The sequence below is a fragment of the Scyliorhinus torazame genome, chromosome 14 (genome assembly GCF_047496885.1).
Source record: "Scyliorhinus torazame isolate Kashiwa2021f chromosome 14, sScyTor2.1, whole genome shotgun sequence".
In the NCBI taxonomy this organism is placed as follows: Eukaryota; Metazoa; Chordata; class Chondrichthyes; order Carcharhiniformes; family Scyliorhinidae; genus Scyliorhinus; species Scyliorhinus torazame.
The window spans coordinates 124,635,705-124,662,734 of NC_092720.1; the positions used below are offsets into that span (position 1 = coordinate 124,635,705).

At 50.1% G+C, this 27,030-nt stretch overlaps 1 protein-coding gene and 1 long non-coding RNA gene across 2 annotated transcripts in view; both read left to right on the forward strand.

Annotated features, from left to right (window-relative positions):
* The first annotated feature begins 807 nt into the window (after positions 1–807).
* LOC140390007 (uncharacterized) lies at positions 808–10,662 on the forward strand. Its single transcript, XR_011934535.1, has 3 exons — positions 808–959; positions 2,790–2,926; positions 10,566–10,662. It is a non-coding gene; the product is annotated as an uncharacterized lncRNA (long non-coding RNA).
* A 1,154-nt stretch (positions 10,663–11,816) lies between these two features.
* Positions 11,817–27,030, forward strand: part of LOC140389058 (serotransferrin-A-like) — a 65,298-nt gene continuing 50,084 nt past the window's right edge. The window contains exons 1-2 of the mRNA XM_072473220.1: positions 11,817–12,009; positions 23,923–24,081. Coding sequence (XP_072329321.1) covers positions 11,817–12,009; positions 23,923–24,081 — 352 coding nt within the window. The remainder of the gene's footprint in view (positions 12,010–23,922; positions 24,082–27,030) is intronic.

The following is a 27,030-nucleotide window of genomic DNA, read 5'->3' on the forward strand; positions in this document are numbered from 1 at the left end:
GGTCTATAAAATAATGAGGGGCATAGATAAGGTAGATAGTCAACATCTTTTCCCAAAGGTAGGGGAGTCTAAAACTAGAGGGCATAGGTTTAAGGTGAGAGGGGAGAGATTCAGTAGGGCCCAGAGGGGCAATTTCTTCATTCAGAGGGTAGTGAGTGTCTGGAATGTGCTGCCAGAGGTAGTAGTAGAGGCAGGTACAATTGTGTCTTTTAAAAAGCATTTAGATAGTTACATGGGTAAGATGGGTATAGAGGGTTAAGGGCCAAGTGCGGGCAACTGGGACTAGCTTAATGGTAAAAACTGGGCGGCATGGACTGGTTGGGCCGAAGGGCCTGTTTCCATGCTGTAAACGTCTATGATTCTATGATTCTATGAGTTCAAGTATGTTTAAATAGTTAACCTTTTAATAAAATAGTGTTGCACTACTTCAAGTGTTGGTGACCTGTATGTGATCCAGAACACCCAACACATCAGGACTAATTCTGATTCCTGTGCTCTGGGTGGACTGAGGTCGGGACAAGCTGCAATCAAATTTATTGGTAAGATAATAAAAGGTTACTGGTTTTAGGGAAGAGTTGGGAAGATAAAAGTTTTGAAATCAGTTCTTGAATGCACATGTTTCACAACGTACCTGCATTTACCAATATTGAAGTGATGTCATGTTTGAAAATAAAGCTTTATATCTTAAAAGCACGATCCTTCTTATTTCCCAAAATGAAGGGTTTGTTTGAATTACAATAGCTTGGTTTGTTCTGATAAGTTGTTGTGAAACACTCAGTCAACAGAGATTGGTGTTGTCATCTGCTCTATTGCCAATCCAGAGCTCTTTAAAAGGGGAGGTAGAACACAGGGACCTACACAGAGCTGCTAGTGACAGATTGTTCCTCACTTTCACCCGTCTTAGAACATGTGGGGCAGGATGATGCTGCTGTTCCCAGCTTTGGCCTTGGCAATTATTTGTGAGTATTTTTTGTTATTTTAGAATTAAGTTTGATTTTATTGAGTGCTCAGTTTTGTACCTGCAGATCTTTACCTAAGAGGGAAATGTCCATTCATGGGGAAGGTGTTTTAATTTTGAATTATCTAGTGCTCAGACACCATGTGACTTCCTATATGCAAATAAATAAGTTAATAATTAACAAAAAGCATCTTTCATTTTTCCAATTATACATGAAATCTGTGCTTGCGCCCCAGCTAAAAAGTGCAGCCGATCACATCTCTGATTGGTCGGGATGCCCGGCCAATCAGACGGCCGGCAGCACACGAGTCCCACCAGCGCCAGCGGGAGAGATGGGCTGTGCTGGGACTGCAGCCAGTCCCCAAAGAGGATCACTGATGAAACCAAGTAAGAAAGCAAATTGAACTCTTCCACTGGGGCCAGTCTGGAAGACTCTGGCGAGGGAGGTATGGACTGAGTTTGTGAGGGCGTGGAGGTTGTGACATGCATAAGCAGTCATGTAAGTATTAACAGATGCGACCTTCAACCAGCAGGTGGTAGTAAAGAACAACCAGGTGACACTGTTACCTCAGGGAGTCCGGAGATAGTCGTTGTAGTGGATATTCGCATTTGTATTAGCTCTTAGATAATTTATAATAGTAATTTATAGCTAGTAGATTTTAGTAGTGTACTTATTGTTATCTGACCCACATTATTGCTTAACAATAAACATTAAACTAGTCACGAACTAGATGTTCTCTAGTGCACTAATTCCATCCGACCAAGCACCAGAACGTAACAGAAGTGACATAAGAGGTAGAGGGTATTGTGAACACATGGGGGCGCTGGGCTCCATTGGGCTCAGGGTGTCCTAACAGGAGGAATCCTCCCCACAGATAGTAAAAAGTCCATCAGAATTTGTTGGATGGTTTTGTCGCATGGCTTGGACATTTCCCACTTTAGGTAAAATATCAGCAGGGACCCCTGACCTCTCTCACCTCCCACCCAACAACAGACACCCCCAACCAACCTGGCCCTCCACCGAATCATCCATTTGCTCACCCCCTCATTCGCACAGTCAGCCTCCATCCACCCAACCACATGATCATCTACCACCACATACCCATCCACCTTCACGCTCACACACACCCACATACATGCTGAAGCCCCCACCCACCCACACATTCACCTACTCACCCACACTCACCCACCCACACCTGCCCACATGCACACACCCGCCCATACACTGAAAACAGTTGAAACATTTAAGAATTTGAATAGGGCAGCTGATGTGTTGAAAGAGGCGTGTCCCCTGTGCTGTTCCCTTCACTCCTCCTCCTGTGCTTACTGGTATTCCGCCTGGATTGGTGCATCGCAGCTACCACCAGGATCAAAATGCCTGCTGCGCATTAGGCACGAGGCCTATAGTCATACACAGCAGCAATGTGATCAGCATCACCACTGATGTTCTGGGCCAGTCTTTATTTTCAGTTTAACCTTTATCTGTGTACCCCTGTATAGGAACAATCCCTGCACATATCTGTGCACCCAGTGCAGGCATTGTATGTATATCTGTTATGCCTGTATACCTCAGGTGGATACTGTGAAACTATTTCCTCTGATGAAGGAATCGAGAACAGGGGGGAGACAATCTAAAAATATCAGAGGGTTTTTGGTGATCAGAGCAGCAGCTTTTCTGCACACGGAGAGTGTACATGCTCTTCCAGTACCCTGGGCACCTGCTTCTCTGGTCAAAGGTTCTTATTATGGGATAGGATGGGTTAAAAATCCGACTGAAAAACAATGTGCAATAAAGTGATGAAACAAAAGTCAACATGTTCCTATTCCACAGGTGAGGTCACTGCATCTGCTGATGATAAACTGCGTTGGTGCACCACCAGTGAGAAAGAACAGAATAAATGCAGCAACTGGACATCAGTCAGCTGTGTCCAGGCTGACTCCATGGAAGGCTGCCTCCAGAAAGTTTCGGTAAATATCACCAGCACATTTAATAGCACGTCACTGTATAAAATAGGGGCTATATTGGCTCAGCCCGCCCCCCCTCCCCCCCCCCTAATCCCTGAGGACTTGGGCAGTGTCACATGAATTAGACGCACTTGCACAGGAAGGTGAAAGGACCTCAGCTGGTTCTGTGTAGCTCTAAAAGTGATTGATTACACACATGGCTGGGAAATGATGTAGGAGGGAGGACATCAGGTCTCTGAGGCATTGGGACCTGTTCTGGGGCAGGTGGGACCTCTACTGGTTCGACGGGTTACATCTTAACAACACTTACACTGGTATTCCTGCAGGGAGATTTGGAGTACTATGAGGAATTCTGAGTGCCACACCTTAGGAAGAATATATTGGCCTTGGAGGGAGTACAACGTAGGGTTACAAAAATTATACCTGGCCTACAGGGGTTAAGTTTCAAAGAGAAATTACTCAAATTAGGCCTGCTTTCGTTAGAATTTAGAACAGTCATTTTCAAACTCAGGGTCGTGATTAACGGGTGGGTCGCAGGCAGAAGTCGGGAGGGTCCCGGGGCCATTGGTCACGGTGTTTCCAATTGTGCCGGCCGCAACCAGCTTTCGGAATGCTGGCCGTCCCGCGCAAGTGTGCCTCCTCAGCAGTGCGCAGGCCCAGAGCCCAGCGAGGCAGATTGCTTCCTCCTGACATCAGGGCGCTGACCAGAAGTGGCGGCAGAGAGCAAGTCATGCGCCCCATACAATGACATCACGTACTCTGGGCATGAGAGAATCTTCAGTTTTGTAGCTGCCAGCAGTGCTGGTGTGAGCTTAACCCATGAAGAAGAAGCTGAAATCAGGAACAAAGCAGGATAAAGATGATTTCTTGAGGTATGAAATGAAATGAAATGAAAGTCGCTTATTGTCACGAGTAGGCTTCAAATGAAGTTACTGTGAAAAGCCCCTAGTCGCCACATTCTGGCGCCTGTTCGGGGAGGCTGGTACGGGAATTGAACCGTGCTGCTGGCCTGCCTTGGTCTGCTTTCAAAGCCAGCGATTTAGCCCTGTGCTAAACAGGTATGGGTTTATCAATTGTGTCAATGCAAATCAGGATGCAAAGCTCATGTGTGTTATCTGCAGGGAAGTACTGGCAAATGAAAGATTAAAATTCTCAGAACTTTAAAGGCATTTGAAGGCTAAGCATGCTGAGTTCGAGGACAAACCCTTGATCTTTGTTCAATGGGTGCAATGGGAACTTAAATTATCAGCTGAAGTCCTTAGCAGAAATGTAACATTGAATGACAAAGCAATGAGGTTGTGAGGACCAAGCCAGCTCATCTGTCACATTAAAGGTAAGCGATTGGTGGGTCAAGAAGTTTTGGTCGTGAAGACAGGCCGGCGTGGGTCGTGAAGGATGGCTGATTGGTAAAAATGTGTCCCAGGCAAAAAAAGTTTGAAAAACACTGATTTGGAAGGTTAAGGTGTGATCTAATCAAAATCTTCAAGATATTAACAGGAAAAGACAGGATAGATAAAGATTCCACCTGTTGGATATTCTAAAACTAGGGAGCATTGTCTAAAAAATAGGGACTCTCTCCAACAAACAACAATTGAAGCTGGAACAGTTATTAATTTTAAATCTGGGATGCATAGAGTTTTGTTCAGCAAAAACAATAGGGTTTTAGGCCAAAGGCAGGTATATGGAGTTAGGCCATAGGTCAGCCATAATCTCATTAAATAGCGAGACAGGCACAAGGGGCTGAATGGCTTACTCCTGTTCCTATGTTCCTCGTGCTGTTGGGATAGGTTTAAACTAACTTATCAGGGAGGTGGGAACTTGAGGTGTGACCCAAATTGGGAGGAGGTAAAGTTGGTAACAGGAAGTGGTAATGGGACTAAAAGGCAGGAGGAACAAAACAAAGCTTCATGTATGTGTTGAATACAGAATGGTGTTAAAAAGGCAACGTTAAGGGCACTCTACCTGAATGTGCACAGCATTCGTAACAAGGTAAATGATCGTTGAAGACACCGGCTGAGCCTGGAGACAATGCGACATATCTGGCAGATCACCACATGGGTATGGTGGAGAACACCTGGGGCGGGATTCTCCGCCAACAGGCAGGTCGGGCCGTACCGGCACCGAGGAGCGGCGTGAACCACTCCGGCGTCGGGCCGCCCGGAAGGTGCGGAATCCTCCGCACCTTCAGGGGCTAGGCCGGTGCCAGCGGGGTTGGCGCTGCACTAGCCGACGCGGAAAGGCTTGGCGCCATGCCAACCGGCGGCGAAGGGCCTCCGCCGGCTAGCGTGAGTTGGCGCATCCGCGGGAGCGCCAGCGTGTGCTGGCGTCATCCCAGCGCATGCGCAGGGGGGTTCTTCTCCACGCCGGCCATGGCGGACTGTTACATCGGCCGGCACGGAGAGAAAGAGTGCCCCCACGGCATACGCCCGCCCGCGGATCGGTGGGCCCTGATCGCGGGCCAGGCCACCATGGGGGCCCCCCCCTCCCTGGGCCAGAGCCCCACCGAGGACTCTGCAGGCTGCTCGCACAGCCAAGTCCCGCCGGTAAGGACCTGGTCTAATTTACGCCGGCGGGACAGGCCGAAAACGGGCGGCCACTCAGCCCATCGCGGGGCAGAGAATTGCCGGTGGGGCCGCTGCCAACAGCCCCCCACCGGCGCGACGCGATTCCCGCTCCCGGCAAAAAATCGGCACTGGAAAATCCGGCAGCCAGCGTCGGGGCGGCGGGGCGGGATTCACGCCGCCCCCCCCGGTGATTCTCCGACCCGGTGGGGGGTCGGAGAATCACGCCCCTGTTCCCAGTGGCCGTCAAGGTGACGGTCGCCCTGAACCTTTACGCCACAGGGTCCTTCCAGGCACCGAGTGGGGACCTGTCCGGGTTCTCACAGGCCTCAGGCACAGGTGCATCCCTGATGTCACGGAGGCCCCATATGCCCAGGTGGCTCAATACATCCATTTCAATGCAGGGAGAGGGGTTCGCCATCATCCCCCTACGGGCACCTGCAGATGACAGGCCGCTCTACACAAACTGAAAGGTGTTTGACTTGATGAACATGCAGCTGACATGTGACCATCAGATGTGAATCATGCACGTCTGCACCCAATACCCGGGCAGTGTGCACGACCTCGTCATCCTGGCACACTCGACGATTCCTGACAGGTTCGAGACGCCGTCCCTGCACCCCCCCCACTGCACCCCCCTCCGGCTGGGGGGGTTGGCTCCAGGGTGACAGGGGTTACCCACTGCGGTCGTGACTGATGACATATACCCGGAGGCCACCGACCTACGCGGAGACCAGCTACAACAACACCCATGCAGCGACCAGGGGCGTGATTGAGTGATGCTTCAGAACCTTGAAGATGCAATCCAGGACCGCTCTCGAGGGGCCCTCCAGTATGATGCTGAGAGGGTCGCCCGCATCATTGCAACCTGCTGTGTCCTCCACAACATCACACAGTAGAGGGGTAACGTGCTGGAGGAGGAGGATGAGCGCCACTCCTCATCTGACGAGGAGGATGAGGGGGAGGGGGAGGATGTGCAGGACATGGGGCCCAGGCAGGCGCGGGAGTCCTCACAACACGTGCGCCACGGCCAACGCGCACAGGACGCTCTGATCGCCTCCAGGTTCACCGACTGGGGGTGGGAGGGGGAAACTGGCCCGGGGCACGGACACCCCATCCCCCCCCCTGCCACTCTCCCCGGGCCGCCCTCTTGCCTGCAATCCCCTCCATTATACATACCTGCCACACAACAGAGTGCAGGCCCTGGGTTGGCACCCTGTAGTGCAGCAGGTATGTATAATGGAGGGGACTGCCACTGACTGCGCCATCTCCCTCTGGGACTGGGCCACCACCCTCCGTGTCTGCGCCACCTCGGCCAGCGATGGACAATGCCGCCGATGTTCCCAGCCATGGCCTGCTGTAACTGAGCCATGCTCAGAAGCGTCGCTGCGATGTCCAGGTGGTTCTGGCACACGGCTGCGTGTGAGGCATCAACCCTGTCCTGGACCTCGGCCAGTGCCTGCACAGAATGCCCCAGGCCTTGGATATGCTGATCCGTAGCCGAAACAATTGCCCCCAAAGCCTCCAGCGCGGACGCCACCCCTGCAGTGTTGGCCTGGGTGGCACGCATGGTCGACACCATCTTCTGATCCTGCACGTGGTTGGACCCCTCCAGCACCTGCAGGTACTGGACACTCTCCAACAACCCCTCATGTAGTCCCAGCCTCTGCGACTGCATCTCCACAATCAATGGGACTGTCCGTTCCAGAAGCTTTAAACACGTCTGGAGGGCGGCTAGTGCCTGGGATCGGCCCCCACAGGAGTTCCTACCTCCACCTGGTCTACCGGATCAGCTGCGTGGTGCGAATCAGAGAGTATCCCAGGAGCCTCTTCACTAAAGTGCCCGACCGAGGTGAGTGTCTCTGGGATGGCAGAGGGTGGTTAGAGACAGCTGTGACAGGAAATCATCAGACTCAAGCTCTGGGCTATCCTGAGTCTCGAGTCGAGGCTGCCAGCTCTTGCCGTCATTGCTCGGCTCACTGGGGGGCTCCGAATGTGACACTGGCTGGGGGCGGGGTCACTGGATGGACCCGCCCCATCTACAGCAGGTCCTGCAAGACACAAGACAAGATGCATGATTAGACTGTGGACGGGGGTGGGTGGGGGGGTTGTGGGGTTGCGGGTGATGTGGGGTGAGGGTGCAGACAAGGGTGAGGGTGGGGGTGATGGGGTGGTGAGGGTGAGTTGGTGGTGAGGATGAGGGTGGAATGGGGGTGAGGGTGAGGGTGGAATGGGGGTGAGGGTGAGGGTGGTGTGGGGTGAGGGTGGAGGTGAGGGTGGGGGTGATGGGGTGGTGAGGGTGAGTTGGTGGTGAGGGTGAGGGTGAGTTGAGGGTGGAATGGGGGTGAGGGTGAGGGTGGGGTGGGGTGAGGGTGGGGGTGGTGGGGTGGTGAGGGTGAGTTGAGGGTGAGGGTGGAATGGGGTGAGGGTGAGGGTGGGGTGGGGTGAGGGTGGGGGTGGTGTGGTGGTGAGGGTGAGTTGAGGGTGAGGGTGAGTTGAGGGTGAGGGTGGAATGGGGGTGAGGGTGAGGGTGGTGTGGGAGTGGTGTTGGGGGGGGGGGTGTTCAGATAAGTGTCACGGGGACCGTATCTCAGCAGGTCTCACTTCCTCGGCCGCGGCCGAACACCTCCCCAGCGACCTCCCTTTCCTCTGGGCTGCTGACCATGTCCAGGGCCCTCTGCTGTGCCGCGGTCAGGGATCGCAGGTCCAGCGGTTCCCCCTCCAGTTTTCTCCCGTTCTTGGCGGTTATGGGTGGCCTTCTCCTGTGCGGGGGAGGTAGTGCCGGGGCACAGTGCTGCCTACTCACCCTGGCCGCCCTAATGTGGCCGTGAAGTTTTTTCCTGCACTGTTGGCCAGTGCGGACAGTGTTGCCCACGGCTCACATCGCCTCTGCCACCTGCGCCCAGGCGGCGGCCTCATTCCCGAGCCGGGGTACAGGGTTATCCTCCTCTCCTCCGCCATGTCCAGGAGGGCCTCCAGCTTGGCATCCGTGAAACGGGGTGCCACTCTTTCTCGCTGCAATCTTGTTGGCTGGGATGTGTGTGTGTGCGGAGTGCAGTGTTTATATGCGGCTGACATTTGTCAGTCTCCTGAGTGTCAATCATGAAACCGGAGAATCCTGCACCGTTTCTCTTTGGAATCGATTGTGTTCCACGTGTCGCCGGTGCTGGCCGCTTAACAGTAGCTGAATCGGCCCAGCTGCGGCGCCAGTTTGGCTGCCGTGGAACTCCACGAATCCTGCGCCAGCATCTACACTTATCCAGCCATCTGTTTTTACTTGTGTTGTTCTGTATCGATTTCTGTTATAAACTGGCCAGCTCATCCTCTCACCATTGGTGGAGCAACAGTGCCTTCACTGGAGGGATAATGTAATTGCAGCCTGCCGGAAGGCTATATTGAAGTTGCACGGCGATCCAGGCCATGGGCAACATAATTGGGATTTACATCTCATGTGAGAAAATAGTCTTCATCACATTTATATCCATTGTTCTTCAATATCTTTATTTTCTTTTCTATCACCCACCAACCAATCTAATTTTTAACAGTTTAGAAAGCATGTGGCGGCACAGTGGTTCGCACTGCTGCCTCACAGCACCAGGGATCTGGGATCAATTTCGGTTTTGGGTCACTCTTAGTGTGGTGTTTGCACACCCTCCTGTGTCTATGTGGGTTTCCTCCGGGTGCTCCGGTTTCCTCCCACAGTCCAAAGATGTGCAGGTTAGGCGGATTGGCTATGCTAAATTGCCCTTTGTGTCCAAAAATATTGGGTGGGGTTACTGGGTTACGGGGATAGGGTGGAGATGTGGGCTTATGTTATGATGCTCCTTCCAAGGGCTGGTGCAGACTGGATGGGCCGAATTCTGCACTGTAAATTCTACTTAAATCTATGTAAAATAGTGTGTGTCCTGACTACCATGTGCTTATCCTGAGGTCTTTGTTAAAAGTTCTTAATAAATTGAAGTTAAACTATACTGACAATCTCTATTAAGTCTGTCTTAGGGAAGCAAAACCTCATCAAGGTTGGGTAAAACTATAAAGCATTGTCTTAGTAAAACCTCACTAATGCTCGGCAACAACATCGAATCTCAGCTCTCACGGTTTCTGTCTCAGTCTCTAACTCTGGAAATGAATTCTCCCTTTGTGACGAGGTTTTTCCTTCCCTCTGTCCTGAATTTCTGATATCTTTGTGTCTCTTACTTTTTTATATACCTGGCAACTCACAGGATCACAGAATAATAGTGCAGAAGAGGCCCTTCGGCCCATCGGGTGTGCACTGTCGCATGAAAGGCATCTGACCTGCCTACCTAATCCCATTTGCCAGCACTTAGCCCATAGTCTTGAATGTTGTGATGTGCAAAGTGCTCATCCAGGTACTTTTTAAAGGATTTAAGGCAACCCGCCTCTACCACCCTCCCAGGCAGTGCGTCCCAGGACGTCACCACCCTCTGGGTAAAAATGTTTTTCCTCAAATCCCCCCTTAAACCTCCTGCCCCTCACCTTGAACTTGTGTCTCTTCGTAACTGACCCTTCAACTGAGGGGAACAGCCTGTCTACCCTGTCCATGCTCCTCATAATCTTGTATACTCAGATCATGTCACCCCTCAGTCTTCTCTGCTCCAGCAAAAACAACCCAAACCTATCCAACCTCTCTTCATGCCATAAATGTTTCATCCCAGGCAACATCCTGGTGAATTGCCCCTGCACCCCCTCCACTGTAATCACATCCTTCCTATAATGTGACGACCAGAACTGCGCACAGTACTCCAGCTGTGGCCTCACCAAAGTTCCACACTGCTCCAACATGACCTCCTTGCTCTTGGAAGGGGAAATCAACAGTCCACCATCGTGGTCAGCAGCAGAATTGTGTCACAAGTTACCCCATTGCTGTCTCCCTGTGAGCAAGAGTCCTCAGTTGGAGTCAGTGGCAAAAGGACACTAGAAAGACACAAATGAAAATCCAAACCATATTCTCCGCTGAGGGACCGATGGTGATCTCAGCAACGTTCTGAGGGTAGAATGAAAGAAGCAGCTGGCAACTTCATGGCTGTCAGGTCACTAGCAAGAGTTTTCTTGTTTTGCAGTTGGCAGAAGCTGATGCTGTTGTTCTTCACAGTGCGAGAATGATTGTCGCAGAGAAGTGTGGCCTGGTCCCAGTCATGACTGAGTACTATGACAAAGGTAGGTACAGGTGCCTATCCTCACATTTACTCTCAGACTCACCCTCCTTCCTGTGTTCATGGACATTAATAGTCTCGATTTCCCACCAGTTCCTGCCCGATATTGGGCCAGGGTTATTGATTCGATGAGTGTTCCCCTCCATTACCCAGTTCCCCCCCCCCCCCCCCCCCCCCCCACATTCAGCCATGGATCATATGCCTCAGCTCCACTGAATTTCCACTGTCTGTATAACATGCCATCCAGCCTTGCCTAGTGCTACTCTGAAGGCAGAATTACGTTCAAAGGACAAGTTATGCAGTTAACCATTGCCACCTGCTCTACCATCTGCCTTTGCGCCATTTGCAAGAAGACTGCCTGTTCTCCTCTCCCCTATTTGAGAGAGAGCGCAGTGAATGTGTTACTTGGGAGAAGTGCAGTAGCCATGGATGATGCTCATGGGCTGGATTCGCCGTCTTTGAGACTATGTGCGGAGGATCTGCGGCGTTTTACATCAAAAACATCAGCGGCGGCCCCTCACCGATCCTGCAACACTCCCGTGCCGTAAAACATGGCGTTGGCCATGCACGGGCACGACCTGCCAGATAGTGCCCCCCTGCCCCCCCCCCGCCCCCCCGCCTCCCCCCCCCCCCACCCCTCCCCCACCAGTCTCCATAACCCTCGCGGAAACCTCCCCCTCGCCGGCCAGAAGCACCCAACTTTGGCGGCGCTGGGCACAGTCCGTAGCCGCCACGTCGGGTTCCCGATTGCTGAAACCACACATCAACCACGCAGTCGGGAACTCGGCCCATCGGACGCTGGGCATCGGGGGAAGGCCTTCAGGTGACGTGCTGACGCCGTACCAATGGCGTGCGGCACACAACGCACATTGCACAGCGCGATGATGCTGTTTCAGAGGGGGCGGAGGATACAAAACCTGTGTCAAACAGGCGCCATTCCCGATTTCGCCAGCAGAAGGGATTCTCCGTCCCATCCCCGATTACAAAATTGGCTTCGGGGAACAGTGAATCCCGCCCAAGGTATCCACGGGAAGAAGCCCCACATTGGGTCACACAGACAGAAGGACTCCTATTTGTATTTGATCAAGGAGCAGCGACTGTAACTGAGGTTTTATTCACACAGCCTTGTGACTGTGATTCATACCCATGTGCGCCATAATGGCGGTAACAACTACTTTTGTCTTTAAGACTTATACAGCGGGGTCATTTCAGGCTGTAACATGTGCAATCCCTGCTGACTACCTGGGCCTGAATGAACCAAATTTTGAGGAAGTGTTAATCCTGTTTATATTTATTGATGTCCACAGAGAATTTGAACCCTGCAGAGACCCAGCAACACATACAGAGCCATGTGAGTTTTAGAGTTTATAATTTTGTAAGAAATATTTAATAAAATTGCATTAAGTGCTGAAACTTGATGCAATTATGTCAGCTGAACACTATCTCCTAGGACAGCATTGTATCTCTCAGTGTGTCTGGAAGCTATCTCCTCACTGTGTCTCCGCATTGTCTGGACTGTATCACCTCACCGTGTCTGGACTCTATCTCCTCACTGTGTCTGGAATCTATCTCCTCACTGTGTCTTGACGGTATTTCCTCACTGTGTCTGGACTCTATCTCCTCACTGTGTCTGGACTGTATCTCCTCACTGTGTCTGGACTGTATCTCCTCACTCTGTCTGGACGGTATCTCCTCACTGTGTCTGGACTGTATCTCCTCACTGTGTCTGGGCTGTATCTCCTCACTGTGTCTGGACTGTATCTCCTCACTCTGTCTGGACGGTATCTCCTCACTGTGTCTGGACTGTATCTCCTCACTGTGTCTGGACTGTATCTCCTCACTGTGTCTGGACTGTATCTCCTCATAGTGTCTGGACTGTATCTCCTCACTGTGTCTGGACTCTCTCTCCTCACTGTGTCTGGACTGTATCTCCTCATAGTGTCTGGACTGTATCTCCTCACTGTGTCTGGACTTTATCTACTCACTGTGTCTGGACTGTATCTCCTCACTGTGTCTGGACCGTATCTCCTCACTGTGTCTGGAACGTATCTCCTCACTGTGTCTGGACTGTATCTCCTCACTGTGTCTGGACTCTATCTTCTCACTGTGTCTGGACCGTATCTCCTCACTGTGTCTGGACTCTATCTCCTCATAGTGTCTGGACGGTATCTCCTCACTGTGTCTGGACTTTATCTCCTCACTGTGTCTGGACCGTATCTCCTCACTGTGTCTGGACCGTATCTCCTCATAGTGTCTGGACAGTATCTCCTCACTGTGCCTGGATTCTATCTCCTCACTGTGTCTGGATGGTATTTCCTCACTGTGTCTGGACGGTATTTCCTCACTGTGTCTGGACTCTATCTCCTCACTGTGTCTGGACTCTATCTCCTCATAGTGTCTGGACTGTATCTCCTCACTGTGTCTGGATTCTATCTCCTCGCTGTGTCTGGACGGTATCTCCTCACTGTGTCTGGACTGTATATCTTCACTGTGCCTGGACTGTATCTCCTCACGGTGTCTGGACCCTATCTCCTCACTGTGTCTGGACTCTATCTCCTCACTGTGTCTGGACCAGATCTCCTCACTGTGTCTAGACCGTATCTCCTCACTGTGTCTGGACCATATCTCCTCACTGTGTCTGGACTCTATCTCCTCACTGTGTCTGGACCAGAGCTCCTCGCTGTGTGTGGACCGTATCTCCTCACTGTGTCTGGAATCTATCTCCTCACTGTGTCTGGACTGTATCGCCTCACTGTGTCTGGACTGTATCTCCTCACTGTGTCTCGACAGTATCTCCTCACTGTGTCTGGACCCTATCTCCTCACTGTGTCTGGACTCTATCTCCTCACTGTGTCTGGACCAGATTTCCTCACTGTGTCTGGACTCTATCTCCTCACTGTGTCTGGACTCTTTGTAAGAAATATTTAATAAAATTGCATTAAGTGCTGAAACTTGATGCAATTATGTCAGCTGAACACTATCTCCTAGGACAGCATTGTATCTCTCAGTGTGTCTGGAAGCTATCTCCTCACTGTGTCTCCGCATTGTCTGGACTGTATCACCTCACCGTGTCTGGACTCTATCTCCTCACTGTGTCTGGAATCTATCTCCTCACTGTGTCTTGACGGTATTTCCTCACTGTGTCTGGACTCTATCTCCTCACTGTGTCTGGACTGTATCTCCTCACTGTGTCTGGACTGTATCTCCTCACTCTGTCTGGACGGTATGTCCTCACTGTGTCTGGACTGTATCTCCTCACTGTGTCTGGGCTGTATCTCCTCACTGTGTCTGGACTGTATCTCCTCACTCTGTCTGGACGGTATCTCCTCACTGTGTCTGGACTGTATCTCCTCACTGTGTCTGGACTGTATCTCCTCACTGTGTCTGGACTGTATCTCCTCATAGTGTCTGGACTGTATCTCCTCACTGTGTCTGGACTCTCTCTCCTCACTGTGTCTGGACTGTATCTCCTCATAGTGTCTGGACTGTATCTCCTCACTGTGTCTGGACTTTATCTACTCACTGTGTCTGGACTGTATCTCCTCACTGTGTCTGGACCGTATCTCCTCACTGTGTCTGGAACGTATCTCCTCACTGTGTCTGGACTCTATCTTCTCACTGTGTCTGGACCGTATCTCCTCACTGTGTCTGGACTCTATCTCCTCATAGTGTCTGGACGGTATCTCCTCACTGTGTCTGGACTTTATCTCCTCACTGTGTCTGGACCGTATCTCCTCACTGTGTCTGGACCGTATCTCCTCATAGTGTCTGGACAGTATCTCCTCACTGTGCCTGGATTCTATCTCCTCACTGTGTCTGGATGGTATTTCCTCACTGTGTCTGGACGGTATTTCCTCACTGTGTCTGGACTCTATCTCCTCACTGTGTCTGGACTCTATCTCCTCATAGTGTCTGGACTGTATCTCCTCACTGTGTCTGGATTCTATCTCCTCGCTGTGTCTGGACGGTATCTCCTCACTGTGTCTGGACTGTATATCTTCACTGTGCCTGGACTGTATCTCCTCACGGTGTCTGGACCCTATCTCCTCACTGTGTCTGGACTCTATCTCCTCACTGTGTCTGGACCAGATCTCCTCACTGTGTCTAGACCGTATCTCCTCACTGTGTCTGGACCATATCTCCTCACTGTGTCTGGACTCTATCTCCTCACTGTGTCTGGACCAGAGCTCCTCGCTGTGTGTGGACCGTATCTCCTCACTGTGTCTGGAATCTATCTCCTCACTGTGTCTGGACTGTATCGCCTCACTGTGTCTGGACTGTATCTCCTCACTGTGTCTCGACAGTATCTCCTCACTGTGTCTGGACCCTATCTCCTCACTGTGTCTGGACTCTATCTCCTCACTGTGTCTGGACCAGATTTCCTCACTGTGTCTGGACTCTATCTCCTCACTGTGTCTGGACTCTATCTACTCATAGTGTCTGGACTGTATCTCCTCACTGTGTCTGGATTCTATCTCCTCGCTGTGTCTGGACGGTATCTCCTCACTGTGTCTGGACTCTATCTCCTCACTGTGTCTGGACTGTATCTCCTCACTGTGTCTGGACTGTATCTCCTCACTGTGTCTGGACCAGATCTCCTCACTGTGTCTGGAACGTATCTCCTCACTGTGTCTGGACTGTATCTCCTCACTGTGTCTGGACTCTATCTTCTCACTGTGTCTGGACCGTATCTCCTCACTGTGTCTGGACTCTATCTCCTCATAGTGTCTGGACGGTATCTCCTCACTGTGTCTGGACTTTATCTCCTCACTGTGTCTGGACCGTATCTCCTCACTGTGTCTGGACCGTATCTCCTCATAGTGTCTGGACAGTATCTCCTCACTGTGCCTGGATTCTATCTCCTCACTGTGTCTGGATGGTATTTCCTCACTGTGTCTGGACGGTATTTCCTCACTGTGTCTGGACTCTATCTCCTCACTGTGTCTGGACTCTATCTCCTCATAGTGTCTGGACTGTATCTCCTCACTGTGTCTGGATTCTATCTCCTCGCTGTGTCTGGACGGTATCTCCTCACTGTGTCTGGACTGTATATCTTCACTGTGCCTGGACTGTATCTCCTCACGGTGTCTGGACCCTATCTCCTCACTGTGTCTGGACTCTATCTCCTCACTGTGTCTGGACCAGATCTCCTCACTGTGTCTAGACCGTATCTCCTCACTGTGTCTGGACCATATCTCCTCACTGTGTCTGGACTCTATCTCCTCACTGTGTCTGGACCAGAGCTCCTCGCTGTGTGTGGACCGTATCTCCTCACTGTGTCTGGAATCTATCTCCTCACTGTGTCTGGACTGTATCGCCTCACTGTGTCTGGACTCTATCTTCTCACTGTGTCTGGACCGTATCTCCTCACTGTGTCTGGACTCTATCTCCTCATAGTGTCTGGACGGTATCTCCTCACTGTGTCTGGACTTTATCTCCTCACTGTGTCTGGACCGTATCTCCTCACTGTGTCTGGACCGTATCTCCTCACTGTGTCTGGACCAGATTTCCTCACTGTGTCTGGACTCTATCTCCTCACTGTGTCTGGACCCTATCTCCTCACTGTGTCTGGACTCTATCTCCTCACTGTGTCTGGACCAGATTTCCTCACTGTGTCTGGACTCTATCTCCTCACTGTGTCTGGACTCTTTGTAAGAAATATTTAATAAAATTGCATTAAGTGCTGAAACTTGATGCAATTATGTCAGCTGAACACTATCTCCTAGGACAGCATTGTATCTCTCAGTGTGTCTGGAAGCTATCTCCTCACTGTGTCTCCGCATTGTCTGGACTGTATCACCTCACCGTGTCTGGACTCTATCTCCTCACTGTGTCTGGAATCTATCTCCTCACTGTGTCTTGACGGTATTTCCTCACTGTGTCTGGACTCTATCTCCTCACTGTGTCTGGACTGTATCTCCTCACTGTGTCTGGACTGTATCTCCTCACTCTGTCTGGACGGTATGTCCTCACTGTGTCTGGACTGTATCTCCTCACTGTGTCTGGGCTGTATCTCCTCACTGTGTCTGGACTGTATCTCCTCACTCTGTCTGGACGGTATCTCCTCACTGTGTCTGGACTGTATCTCCTCACTGTGTCTGGACTGTATCTCCTCACTGTGTCTGGACTGTATCTCCTCATAGTGTCTGGACTGTATCTCCTCACTGTGTCTGGACTCTCTCTCCTCACTGTGTCTGGACTGTATCTCCTCATAGTGTCTGGACTGTATCTCCTCACTGTGTCTGGACTTTATCTACTCACTGTGTCTGGACTGTATCTCCTCACTGTGTCTGGACCGTATCTCCTCACTGTGTCTGGAACGTATCTCCTCACTGTGTCTGGACTCTATCTTCTCACTGTGTCTGGACCGTATCTCCTCACTGTGTCTGGACTCTATCTCCTCATAGTGTCTGGACGGTATCTCCTCACTGTGTCTGGACTTTATCTCCTCACTGTGTCTGGACCGTATCTCCTCACTGTGTCTGGACCGTATCTCCTCATAGTGTCTGGACAGTATCTCCTCACTGTGCCTGGATTCTATCTCCTCACTGTGTCTGGATGGTATTTCCTCACTGTGTCTGGACGGTATTTCCTCACTGTGTCTGGACTCTATCTCCTCACTGTGTCTGGACTCTATCTCCTCATAGTGTCTGGACTGTATCTCCTCACTGTGTCTGGATTCTATCTCCTCGCTGTGTCTGGACGGTATCTCCTCACTGTGTCTGGACTGTATATCTTCACTGTGCCTGGACTGTATCTCCTCACGGTGTCTGGACCCTATCTCCTCACTGTGTCTGGACTCTATCTCCTCACTGTGTCTGGACCAGATCTCCTCACTGTGTCTAGACCGTATCTCCTCACTGTGTCTGGACCATATCTCCTCACTGTGTCTGGACTCTATCTCCTCACTGTGTCTGGACCAGAGCTCCTCGCTGTGTGTGGACCGTATCTCCTCACTGTGTCTGGAATCTATCTCCTCACTGTGTCTGGACTGTATCGCCTCACTGTGTCTGGACTGTATCTCCTCACTGTGTCTCGACAGTATCTCCTCACTGTGTCTGGACCCTATCTCCTCACTGTGTCTGGACTCTATCTCCTCACTGTGTCTGGACCAGATTTCCTCACTGTGTCTGGACTCTATCTCCTCACTGTGTCTGGACTCTATCTACTCATAGTGTCTGGACTGTATCTCCTCACTGTGTCTGGATTCTATCTCCTCGCTGTGTCTGGACGGTATCTCCTCACTGTGTCTGGACTCTATCTCCTCACTGTGTCTGGACTGTATCTCCTCACTGTGTCTGGACTGTATCTCCTCACTGTGTCTGGACCAGATCTCCTCACTGTGTCTGGAACGTATCTCCTCACTGTGTCTGGACTGTATCTCCTCACTGTGTCTGGACTCTATCTTCTCACTGTGTCTGGACCGTATCTCCTCACTGTGTCTGGACTCTATCTCCTCATAGTGTCTGGACGGTATCTCCTCACTGTGTCTGGACTTTATCTCCTCACTGTGTCTGGACCGTATCTCCTCACTGTGTCTGGACCGTATCTCCTCATAGTGTCTGGACAGTATCTCCTCACTGTGCCTGGATTCTATCTCCTCACTGTGTCTGGATGGTATTTCCTCACTGTGTCTGGACGGTATTTCCTCACTGTGTCTGGACTCTATCTCCTCACTGTGTCTGGACTCTATCTCCTCATAGTGTCTGGACTGTATCTCCTCACTGTGTCTGGATTCTATCTCCTCGCTGTGTCTGGACGGTATCTCCTCACTGTGTCTGGACTGTATATCTTCACTGTGCCTGGACTGTATCTCCTCACGGTGTCTGGACCCTATCTCCTCACTGTGTCTGGACTCTATCTCCTCACTGTGTCTGGACCAGATCTCCTCACTGTGTCTAGACCGTATCTCCTCACTGTGTCTGGACCATATCTCCTCACTGTGTCTGGACTCTATCTCCTCACTGTGTCTGGACCAGAGCTCCTCGCTGTGTGTGGACCGTATCTCCTCACTGTGTCTGGAATCTATCTCCTCACTGTGTCTGGACTGTATCGCCTCACTGTGTCTGGACTGTATCTCCTCACTGTGTCTCGACAGTATCTCCTCACTGTGTCTGGACCCTATCTCCTCACTGTGTCTGGACTCTATCTCCTCACTGTGTCTGGACCAGATTTCCTCACTGTGTCTGGACTCTATCTCCTCACTGTGTCTGGACTCTTTGTAAGAAATATTTAATAAAATTGCATTAAGTGCTGAAACTTGATGCAATTATGTCAGCTGAACACTATCTCCTAGGACAGCATTGTATCTCTCAGTGTGTCTGGAAGCTATCTCCTCACTGTGTCTCCGCATTGTCTGGACTGTATCACCTCACCGTGTCTGGACTCTATCTCCTCACTGTGTCTGGAATCTATCTCCTCACTGTGTCTTGACGGTATTTCCTCACTGTGTCTGGACTCTATCTCCTCACTGTGTCTGGACTGTATCTCCTCACTGTGTCTGGACTGTATCTCCTCACTCTGTCTGGACGGTATGTCCTCACTGTGTCTGGACTGTATCTCCTCACTGTGTCTGGGCTGTATCTCCTCACTGTGTCTGGACTGTATCTCCTCACTCTGTCTGGACGGTATCTCCTCACTGTGTCTGGACTGTATCTCCTCACTGTGTCTGGACTGTATCTCCTCACTGTGTCTGGACTGTATCTCCTCATAGTGTCTGGACTGTATCTCCTCACTGTGTCTGGACTCTCTCTCCTCACTGTGTCTGGACTGTATCTCCTCATAGTGTCTGGACTGTATCTCCTCACTGTGTCTGGACTTTATCTACTCACTGTGTCTGGACTGTATCTCCTCACTGTGTCTGGACCGTATCTCCTCACTGTGTCTGGAACGTATCTCCTCACTGTGTCTGGACTCTATCTTCTCACTGTGTCTGGACCGTATCTCCTCACTGTGTCTGGACTCTATCTCCTCATAGTGTCTGGACGGTATCTCCTCACTGTGTCTGGACTTTATCTCCTCACTGTGTCTGGACCGTATCTCCTCACTGTGTCTGGACCGTATCTCCTCATAGTGTCTGGACAGTATCTCCTCACTGTGCCTGGATTCTATCTCCTCACTGTGTCTGGATGGTATTTCCTCACTGTGTCTGGACGGTATTTCCTCACTGTGTCTGGACTCTATCTCCTCACTGTGTCTGGACTCTATCTCCTCATAGTGTCTGGACTGTATCTCCTCACTGTGTCTGGATTCTATCTCCTCGCTGTGTCTGGACGGTATCTCCTCACTGTGTCTGGACTGTATATCTTCACTGTGCCTGGACTGTATCTCCTCACGGTGTCTGGACCCTATCTCCTCACTGTGTCTGGACTCTATCTCCTCACTGTGTCTGGACCAGATCTCCTCACTGTGTCTAGACCGTATCTCCTCACTGTGTCTGGACCATATCTCCTCACTGTGTCTGGACTCTATCTCCTCACTGTGTCTGGACCAGAGCTCCTCGCTGTGTGTGGACCGTATCTCCTCACTGTGTCTGGAATCTATCTCCTCACTGTGTCTGGACTGTATCGCCTCACTGTGTCTGGACTGTATCTCCTCACTGTGTCTCGACAGTATCTCCTCACTGTGTCTGGACCCTATCTCCTCACTGTGTCTGGACTCTATCTCCTCACTGTGTCTGGACCAGATTTCCTCACTGTGTCTGGACTCTATCTCCTCACTGTGTCTGGACTCTATCTACTCATAGTGTCTGGACTGTATCTCCTCACTGTGTCTGGATTCTATCTCCTCGCTGTGTCTGGACGGTATCTCCTCACTGTGTCTGGACTCTATCTCCTCACTGTGTCTGGACTGTATCTCCTCACTGTGTCTGGACTGTATCTCCTCACTGTGTCTGGACCAGATCTCCTCACTGTGTCTAGACCGTATCTCCTCACTGTGTCTGGACCCTATCTCCTCACTGTGTCTGGACCTTATCTCCTCACTGTGTCTGGACTGTATCTCCTCACTGTGTCTGGACTGTATCTCCTCACTGTGTCTGGACTCTATCTCCTCACTGTGTCTTGACGGTATTTCCTCACTGTGTCTGGATTCCATCTCCTCACTGTGTCTGGACTCTATCTCCTCACTGTGTCTGGACTCTATCTCCTCACTGTGTCTGGATTCTATCACCTGACTGTGTCTGGACTCTATCTCCTCACTGTGTCTGGACCCTATCTCCTCGCTGTGTCTGGACTGTATCTCCTCACTGTGTCTGGACTCTATCTCTTCACTGTGTCTGGACTCTATCTCCTCACTGTGTCTGGACTCTATCTCCTCACTGTGTCTGGACTCTATCTCCTCACTGTGTCTGGTCTCTATCTCCTCACTGTGTCTGGACTCTATCTCCTCACTGTGTCTGGACTGTATCTCCTCACTGTGTCTGGACTCTATCTCCTCACTGTGCCTGGACCCTATCTCCTCGCTGTGTCTGGACCCTATCTCCTCACTGTGTCTGGACCCTATATCCTCATAGTGTCTGGACTGTATCTCCTCACTGTGTCTTGACGGTATTTCCTCACTGTGTCTGGACTCTATCTCCTCACTGTGTCTGGACACTATCTCCTCACTGTGTCTGGACTGTATCTCCTCACTGTGCCTGGACCGTATCTCCTCACTGTGTCTTGACGGTATCTCCTCACTGTGTCTGGGCTGTATCTCCTCACTGTGACTGGACTGTATCTCCTCACTGTGTCTGGACTGTATCTCCTCACTGTGTCTGGACTGTATCTCCTCACTGTGTCTGGACTGTATCTCCTCACTGTGTCTGGACTCTATCTCCTCACTGTGTCTGGACCCTATCTCCTCACTGTGTCTGGACTGTATCTCCTCACTGTGTCTGGACTGTATCTCCTCACTGTGTCTGGACTCTATCTCCTCACTGTGTCTGGACTGTATCTCCTCACAGTGTCTGGACCCTATCTCCTCACTGTGTCTGGACTGTATCTCCTCACTGTGTCTGGATTCCATCTCCTCACTGTGTCTGGACTGTATCTCCTCACTGTGTCTGGACTGTATCTCCTCACTGTGTCTGGACTGTATCTCCTCACTGTGTCTGGACTGTATCTCCTCACTGTGTCTGGACTCTATCTCCTCACTGCGTCTGGACTCTATCTCCTCACTGTGTCTGGACTGTATCTCCTCAATGTGTCTGGACTGTATCTCCTCACTGTGCCTGGACTGTATCTCCTCACTGTGTCTGGACTCTATCTCCTCACTGTGTCTGGACTGTATCTCCTCACTGTGTCTGGACTCTATCTCCTCACTGTGTCTGGACTCTATCTCCTCACTGTGTCTGGACTCTATCTCCTCACTGTGTCTGAACTGTATCTCCTCACTGTGTCTGGACTATATCTCCTCACTGTGTCTGGACTGTATCTCCTCACTGTGTCGGGACTGTATCTCCTCATTGTGTCTGGACTCTATCTCCTCACTGTGTCTGGACTGTATCTCCTCACTGTGTCTGGACTGTATCTCCTCACTGTGTCTGGACTGTATCTCCTCACTGTGTCTGGACTGTATCTCCTCAATGTGTCTGGACTGTATCTCCTCACTGTGTCTGGACTATATCTCCTCACTGTGTCTGGACACTATCTCCTCACTGTGTCTGGACTGTATCTCCTCACTGTGTCTGAACTGTATCTCCTCACTGTGTCTGGACTATATCTCCTCACTGTGTCTGGACTGTATCTCCTCACTGTGTCTGAACTGTATCTCCTCACTGTGTCTGCACCCTATCTCCTCACTGTGTCTGGACTGTATCTCCTCACTGTGTCTGGACTGTATCTCCTCACTGTGTCTGGACCCTATTTCCTCACTGTGTCTGGACTGTATCTCCTCACTGTGTCTGGATTCCATCTCCTCACTGTGTCTGGACTCTATCTCCTCACTGTGTCTGGACCCTATCTCCTCGCTGTGTCTGGACTCAATCTCCTCATAGTGTCTGGACAGTGTCTCCTCACTGTGTCTGGATTCCATCTCCTCACTGTGTCTGGACTATATCTCCTCACTGTGTCTGGACTGTATCTCCTCACTGTGTCTGGACTCAATCTCCTCATAGTGTCTGGACAGTATCTCCTCACTGTGCCTGGATTCTATCTCCTCACTGTGTCTGGACGGTATTTCCTCACTGTGTCTGGATGGTATTTCCTCACTGTGTCTGGACTCTATCTCCTCACTGTGTCTGGACTCTATCTCCTCGCTGTGTCTGGACGGTATCTCCTCACTGTGTCTGGACTGTATATCTTCACTGTGCCTGGACTGTATCTCCTCACCGTGTCTGGACTCTATCTCCTCATAGTGTCTGGACTGTATCTCCTCACTGTGTTTGGATTCTATCTCCTCGCTGTGTCTGGATGGTATCTCCTCACTGTGTCTGGACTGTATATCTTCACTGTGCCTGGACTGTATCTCCTCACTGTGTCTGGACTCTATATCCTCACTGTGTCTGGACTCTATCACCTCACTGTGCCTGGATTCTATCTCCTCACTGTGTCTGGACAGTATCTCATCACTGTGTCTGGACTGTATCTCCTCACTGTGTCTGGACTCTATCTCCTCACTGTGTCTGGACTGTATCTCCTCACAGTGTCTGGACCCTATCTCCTCACTGTGTCTGGACTGTATCTCCTCACTGTGTCTGGACTCTATCTCCTGACTGTGTCTGGTCTTTCTCTCCTCACTGTGTCTGGACTGTATCTCCTCACTGTGTCTGGACCCTATCTCCTCACTGTGTCTGGACGGTATCTCCTGACTGTGTCTGGACCCTATCTCCTCACTGTGTCTGGACCCTATCTCCTCACTGTGTCTGGACCAGATCTCCTCACTGTGTCAGGACCGTATCTCCTCACTGTGTCTGGACTGTATATCTTCACTTTGTCTGGAACGTATCTCCTCCCTGTGTCTGAGCTGTCTCTCGTGTAACATCACTGAAAAGCAAATCAGCAGTCAGCTTTATATTTCTCCAGGGTATTTTCTCAGATGATGTCTTCAAGTTGCCGAACAAAATTCTGTCAGTTTTGTTTTGAAACTTTCAATAGACCATGAGACTCAACTGTCTGGGAGAGAGATTCCACATATCCAGCATGAGTTATGTGACAAGGTGCCCCCTGACGTCACAAGTGGACCTTCCAATCTAAGTCTCTCAGTCCCATTACTTTCTGTTCTGTTTCACAACATAAACTGACTATCACGTAAATATTTCTGACTGCTGTTGTGCATATTTCAGTTGTGTATATAGTCGCCGTGGTGAAGGATCCAACTTTGACCTGGGACACCTTGAAAGGCAAGAAGGCTTGCTACACAGCATTGAAACGGACAGGCTGGAATATTCCAATGGGACTGCTAATTGCACAGGAGAAAATCACAAATTGCAGCCTATATAATTGTAAGTGGAAGCTACTCCGATTGGAGGTCTAAGTAACTATTCAACATTCCCTTTCCAAGAGATTTAAACCCCTTTGGTCAGTCAGAACATCCAATTACTACACACACCTGTTCCTATTCCAATCAGCACACGCACCTGTTCCTATTCCAATCGGTACACACACCTGTTCCTATTCCAATCAGTGCACACACCTGATCCTATTGCAATGAGTGCATTTTCCTATTCCAATCAGTGCACACACCTGTTCCTATTCCAATCACCACACACACCTGTTCCACTTCCAAATGAGTGCACACACCTGTTCCTATTCCACTCAGCACACACACCTGTTCCTATTCCAATCGGTACACACACCTGTTCCTATTCCAATCAGTACACACACCTGATCCTATTCCAATGAGTGCATTTTCCTATTCCAATCAGTGCACACACCTGTTCCTATTCCAATCACCACACACACCTGTTCCTCTTCCAAATGAGTGCACACACATGTTCCTATTCCAATCAGTGCACACACCTGTTCCTATTCCAATCACCACACACACCTGTTCCTCTTCCAAATGAGTGCCCACACCTGTTCCTTATCCAATCAGTGCACACACGTGATCCTATTCCAATCAATACACACACCTGTTCCTATTCCTATCAGTGCACAGACCTGTTCCTATTCCAATCACCACACACACCTGTTCCTATTCCAATCAGCACACACACCAGTTCTTATTCCAATCAGCACACACACATGTTCCTATTCCAATCAGTGCACGCACCTGTTCCTGTTCCAATCAGTACACACACATGCTCCTATTCCAATCACTACACACACCTGTTCTTATTCCAATCAGTGTGCACACCTGTTCCTATTCCAATCAGTGCACGCACCTGTTCCTATTCCAATCAGTACACACACATGCTCCTATTTCAATCATTACACACACCTGTTCTTATTTCAATCAGTGTGCACACCTGTTCCTATTCCAATCAGTGCACACACCTGTTCCTATTCCAATCAGTACACACACCTGATCCTATTCCAATCAATATACACACCTGTTCCTATTCCAATCAGTGCACACACCTGTTCCTATTCCAATCAGTACACACACCTGATCCTATTCCAATCAATATACTCACCTGTTCCTATTCCAATCACCACACACACCTGTTCCTATTCCAATCAGCACACACACCTGTTCTTATTCCAATCAGCACACACACCTGTTCTTATTCCAATCAGCATACACACCTGTTCCTATTCCAATCAGCGCACGCACCTGTGCCTATTCCAATCAGTACAAACACATGTTCCTATTCCAATCACCACACACACCTGTTCTTATTACAATCAGTGCGCACACCTGTTCCTATTCCAATCAGTGCACACACCTGTTCCTATTCCAATCAATACACACACCTGTTCCTATTCCAATCAGTGCACACATCTGTTCCTATTCCAATCACCACACACACCTGTTCCTATTCCAATCACCACTCACACCTGTTCCTATTCCAATCAGAACACACACCTGTTCTTATTCCAATCAGCATACACACCTGTTTCTATTCCAATCAGCGCACGCACCTGTGCCTATTCCAATCAGTACAAACACATGTTCCTATTCCAATCACCACACACACCTGTTCTTATTACAATCAGTGCGCACACCTGTTCTTATTACAATCAGTGCGCACACCTGTTCCTATTCCAATCAGTGCACACACCTGTTCCTATTCCAATCAGTACACACACCTGATCCTATTCCAATCAATATACACACCTGTTCCTATTCCAATCACCACACACACCTGTTCGTATTCCAATCAGCACACACACCTGTTCTCATTCCAATCAGCAAACACACCTGTTCCTATTCCAATCAGTGCACGCACCTGTTCCTATTACAATCAGTACACACACATGTTCCTATTCCAATCACCACACACACCTGTTCTTATTCCAATCAGTGCGCACACCTGTTCCTATTCCAATCAGTGCAAACACCTGTTCCAAATTCCAATCAATACACACACCTGTTCCTATTCCAATCAGTGCACACACCTGGTCCTATTCCGATCAGTACACACACCTGATCCTATTCCAATCAATATACACACCTGTTCCTATTCCAATCACCACACACACCTGTTCCTCTTCCAATCAGTGCACACACCTGTTCCTATTCCAATCGGTACACACACCTGTTCCTATTCCAATCAGTGCACACACCTGTTCCTATTCCAATCAGTACACACACTTGTTCCTATTCCAATCAGTGCGCACACCTGTTCCTATTCCAATCAGTGCACACACCTGTTCCTATTCCAATCAGTACACACACCTGTTCCTATTCCAATCAGTGCACACACCTGCTCATATTCCAATCAGTGCACACACCTGTTCCTATTCCAATAAGGACACACACCTGTTCCTATTCCAATCACCACACACACCTGTTCTTATTCCAATCAGCACACACACCTGTTCCTATTCCAATCAGTGCACGCACCTGTTCCTATTCCAAACAGTACACACACATGTTCCTATTCTAATCCCTACACACACCTGTTCTTATTCCAATCAGTGCGCACACCTGTTCCTATTCCAATCAGTGCACACACCTGTTCCTATTCCAATCAGTACACACACCTGATCCTATTCCAATCAATATACACAGCTGTTCCTATTCCAATCAGTACACACACCTGTTCCCACTCCAATCAGTGCACACACCTGTTCCTATTCCAGTCAGTGCACACACCTGTTACTACTCCAATCAGTGCACACACCTGTTCCTATTCCAATCAGTGCACACACCTGTCCCTATTCCAATCAGTACACACACCTGATCCTATTCCAATCAGTGCACACACCTGTTCCTATTCCAATCCGTGCACACACCTGTTCCTATTCCAATCAGCACACTCACCTGTTCTTATTCCAATCAGCAC